General features: G+C 38.6%; 1 protein-coding gene across 1 annotated transcript in view; it reads left to right on the top strand.

Moving 5' to 3' along the window:
* Positions 1–3,771, top strand: part of LOC127838150 (target of rapamycin complex 2 subunit MAPKAP1-like) — a 4,052-nt gene extending 281 nt beyond the window's left edge. The window contains exons 2-3 of the mRNA XM_052365728.1: positions 2,502–2,658; positions 3,471–3,771. Coding sequence (XP_052221688.1) covers positions 2,502–2,658; positions 3,471–3,670 — 357 coding nt within the window. The 3' untranslated portion in view covers positions 3,671–3,771. The remainder of the gene's footprint in view (positions 1–2,501; positions 2,659–3,470) is intronic.
* Positions 3,772–3,989: the final 218 nt, after the last annotated feature.

Below are 3,989 nucleotides of genomic sequence, written 5' to 3'. Positions count from 1 at the left end.
GAGTGTCATCCTTGATAAATCCAGTCAAGACAGAGAGTGTCATCCTTGATAAATCCAGTCAAGGCGGAGAGTGTCATTCTTGATAAGCCTGTTTGGACTGCACATCCAGTCAAGGCCGAGAGTGTCATCCTTGATAAGCCTGTTTGGACTGCACATCCAGTCAAGGCCGAGAGTGTCATCCTTGATAAGCCTGTTTGGACTGCCCAGTCAAGGCGGGGCGTGTCATCCTTGATAAGCCTGTTTGGACTGCACATGCTATCCAGTCAAGGCGGAGAGTGTCATCCTTGATAAGCCTGTTTGGACTGCACATGCTATCCAGTCAAGGCGGAGAGTGTCATCCTTGATAAGCCTATTTGGACTGCACATGCTATCCAGTCAAGGCGGAGAGTGTCATCCTTGATAAGCCTGTTTGGACTGCACATGCTATCCAGTCAAGGCGGAGAGTGTCATCCTTGATAAGCCTGTTTGGACTGCACATGCTATCCAGTCAAGGCGGAGAGTGTCATCCTTGATAAGCTTGTTTGGACTGCACATGCTATCCAGTCAAGGCGGAGAGTGTCATCCTTGATAAGCCTGTTTGGACTGCACATGCTATCCAGTCAAGGCGGAGAGTGCCATCATTGATAAGCCTGTTTGGACTGCATCTATTTTTTGATGACACTTTAGGAGCATGCATTAAGCCCTGTTATCACGGAGGTTCAGCGGGGAATGGCATTTATGGATTCGGATAAATCATATTTCCATATAAGGGCTTCCCCTGACTTAAAATTAGTGTTAGCCTTGTTTTAGCAAATTCTACTCATTTTGGTTATTTCATGGACGATGGGTAATATGAATGAAAAATTGTAGCTGAATAGAAATGTCCTCATTGCCCAATTGGTCTTGGCTTAATTGGAAAATGACAGAGTTAGCCCTGCCATCTTATGTTCTCCTTTCAAATTTTCATATTTTAGTTTAAACCCATTGATTTAAGCTGGATTGCATTGACAGCCTGATGCGTATTGAAATGCTCTAGAGTATGTCTCCTGGGGAGAGCCAGTTCTTTATGTAGTGGGGGTGATGTCAATAACGCTCCCTAATTGTGGATCAAACTATTGCCCTACCTGTCGCTAGGCATACATCATTTCCACTATGCCATGGTTGACCTTACCATCAACATTTTATATATTAATAGTTCTTAAAGGCCCACTCCACTGAAGATGAATCAAAGCACTTGGAACTGTCATCATTTAATTGTTTTTATTTTCGAAAGTCTGTTGATATAAATTTAACTGTAAGCTTGGTCCAGAGGTAGTGTGCTGTGTTGCTTTACTCCAAATGCCTTACAGCTATCTCATGTTCAGAAACTGTACAATTAATTATCACAAACTGATTATTAGTTATTAATTGGCCTAAGTATGTGAACTTAAAAAGAAGTCGATGAGCTTAATCATGAAAAGTATGAATGTGTTAAATGAATGCATTGATATGTTTTGTATATAATTGTCACGCATGCTGTTATTGCATATGTATGTTTATGGCGATGAGCTGTATGCTTAAGCTAAAATAAAATATTCTGTTCTGTTCTGATATCACTGAAATACTGTTGCAAATGGCAGAAATCCAAACAAAAACACAACTAAACTACAAACATGTGATCTTAACTCCCAGACATGTATTGTTATGATATGAGGCTAGTTCTGGGAAAACGGGGTGTAATGCATGTGCAGTCCACACAGGCTCACCAGGGAGGACACTTTCTGCTTTTATGTTTTTTTTATGCCCCTGGATCGAATGATCGGGGTTTTTTTAATATTGTTTTTGGCCTGTCTGTCTGTCATTCTGTCTGTTATTCTGTCCCAAAACTTTAACCTAAAACTTTAACCTTGGTTAAAGTTTTGCAATATTGAATAACTTTTGCATTATTGAAGATAGCAACTTGATATTTGGCATGCATGTGCATCTCATGGAGCTGCACATTTTGATTGGTGAAAGGTCAAGGTCATCCTTCAAGGTCAAAGGTCAAATTTATGGCTTCAAAGCGGCGTAATAGGGGGCATTGTGTTTCTGACAAACACATCTCTTGTTTTTATCATAAGGGAGTCTCTTCAACATAAAAATCAAGTAAGGTGGAAAGTGTTGGCCCTGTCGAGCATTTTGCCAAGACGAGGCACATTTGATGAAAAATACTCTCTGCCATGAGTTAGAATTTGGAAAAATTTCTGGGTACAAGCACAGCTGAGAAGTTCAAATCCTATCAAAATTACATGCCATATAGCCTGTTAGTATTTGAATGCAGCTATCATTGGTGGATGAAATGGGTTGGCTTTGTTTGTTCCCTTCAAATGACAGATTTCATAATTAAGGATATCTGGAAATTATCTGTTAAGCCTTGGTCTGGGAAATCTGAGAATATTGTATGTGTCTAACGTTTTGTCCTAGATTAGCCTGTGCAGTCTAATCTGTCACGACATTTTAGGCAGATGATGCATTAAGCCCCGTGGTCCCATAACGCTTCTCAGGTTAATTCCTGGTTTGTTGATCTATGGATAAGTGCAGAAAAGGTAGACATAGACCCTGTGGTCAGCAAAAGCAGTGCGCGAATCTTCCGACAGAAGGCCGTCACCTACAATGCTGATAACATCGCATCATGTGATATCTTCGAGGACAAAGATGGAGGTAACTCTCTGATTGTTTTGTTTTCAAGCCAAAATACAGATTACGAGAAGGCATGCATTACAGATTATGTAGGTTATGAAAAATCACGCATGCATACATTTATGCATTTGTAAATAATCTGAGGTAATTTTATTATATTTAGATAATCTTAAGAAACAATTCCCTAATGTGGAAAGCATATTGAATGGATTATGGCCCTTGCAACACAGTTCTGAGCCTGTCCATACCCTCAAACTTTTCACATCTTTTACACAAATTACTCCTGCACTTTTAAACTTATATGCATTCTTCCTTATTGTATGAACATATGTGCATGTGTTAATTGGATCATCCTTTGTTACAAATTGATCAAGTAAATCCCCTTTCTCAAATAATAATTTTATATCATGCTTAGTACGACTTGAGGTGTCAGGAGCAAACTTCACTACTTTTATAAGTTTGGGTAAATTCTGACATGTCATTGGATAATTGGTGGTGATAATGATGATGATGACAGAGATGATGGTCATGATCATGATGATGATGGTTGTGATTTTGGTTGTGGTTATGATGATGAAAATAATAATTATCATTATTTTTTTGGTAATAATAATGATGATGATGATGGTGGTGGTGGTTGGGGTGGTGGTTTTGACAATGGTGGTGGTGGTGGTGGTGATGATGACTATGATGATGGCAACAACAATGATGATCACATTGTTTAATTGTCTTACAGCAATCCAACTCCATTAAGCTCCCATAAAACTTCCACCGAAAAATCAAAAGATTTACTGTTGATCTATACATGTCTTATTTCTGTTTCTGTTGTGCAGGTAAATCTGTGTTCCGTCTCGCCTACTTTAATGGACACGAGTTCAAACACCATGACTTCGAAGCAGACACTGTGATGTGCAATGAAATCGTACAGAAGTTTAACAACATACTCGAGCTCAGGTTGAGTCCAGTACGGAAAGAATACGTTTCTAACAGAGACAAGAAAATGATGAGGAAGCGGGATTTTTCATTGATATGAAACTTTGCAATGTATACTGTTAAATCATAATTAATATAATTCGACTCGAGGCACGTTAATTTTATTTGATTGTTTGGGTCGATCGATTCATGAATTTTAAGGTTGAACTGTCTTCTATGCATGAATACTTTTAAATGTAATGTTGTTAAACCCTTTACTAAATAGATACATATTTTTACGCATTTGTAGTCCCTTAAAAAGTTTAATTTAATTAAAGACCTTTCTTACTAGATTCAAGTTTTAAAGGCTTCATTTCCAACCCTAAGATACTGATGAGCAGCAAACATCATAAAGCCTGAACAGACAGCTAGTTGCTCGC

Source organism: Dreissena polymorpha, chromosome 7 (genome assembly GCF_020536995.1).
Source record: "Dreissena polymorpha isolate Duluth1 chromosome 7, UMN_Dpol_1.0, whole genome shotgun sequence".
Classification (NCBI taxonomy): domain Eukaryota; kingdom Metazoa; phylum Mollusca; class Bivalvia; order Myida; family Dreissenidae; genus Dreissena; species Dreissena polymorpha.
Note: the sequence above shows the minus strand (reverse complement) of the source record. Positions and strands in the feature narration are given on the sequence as shown.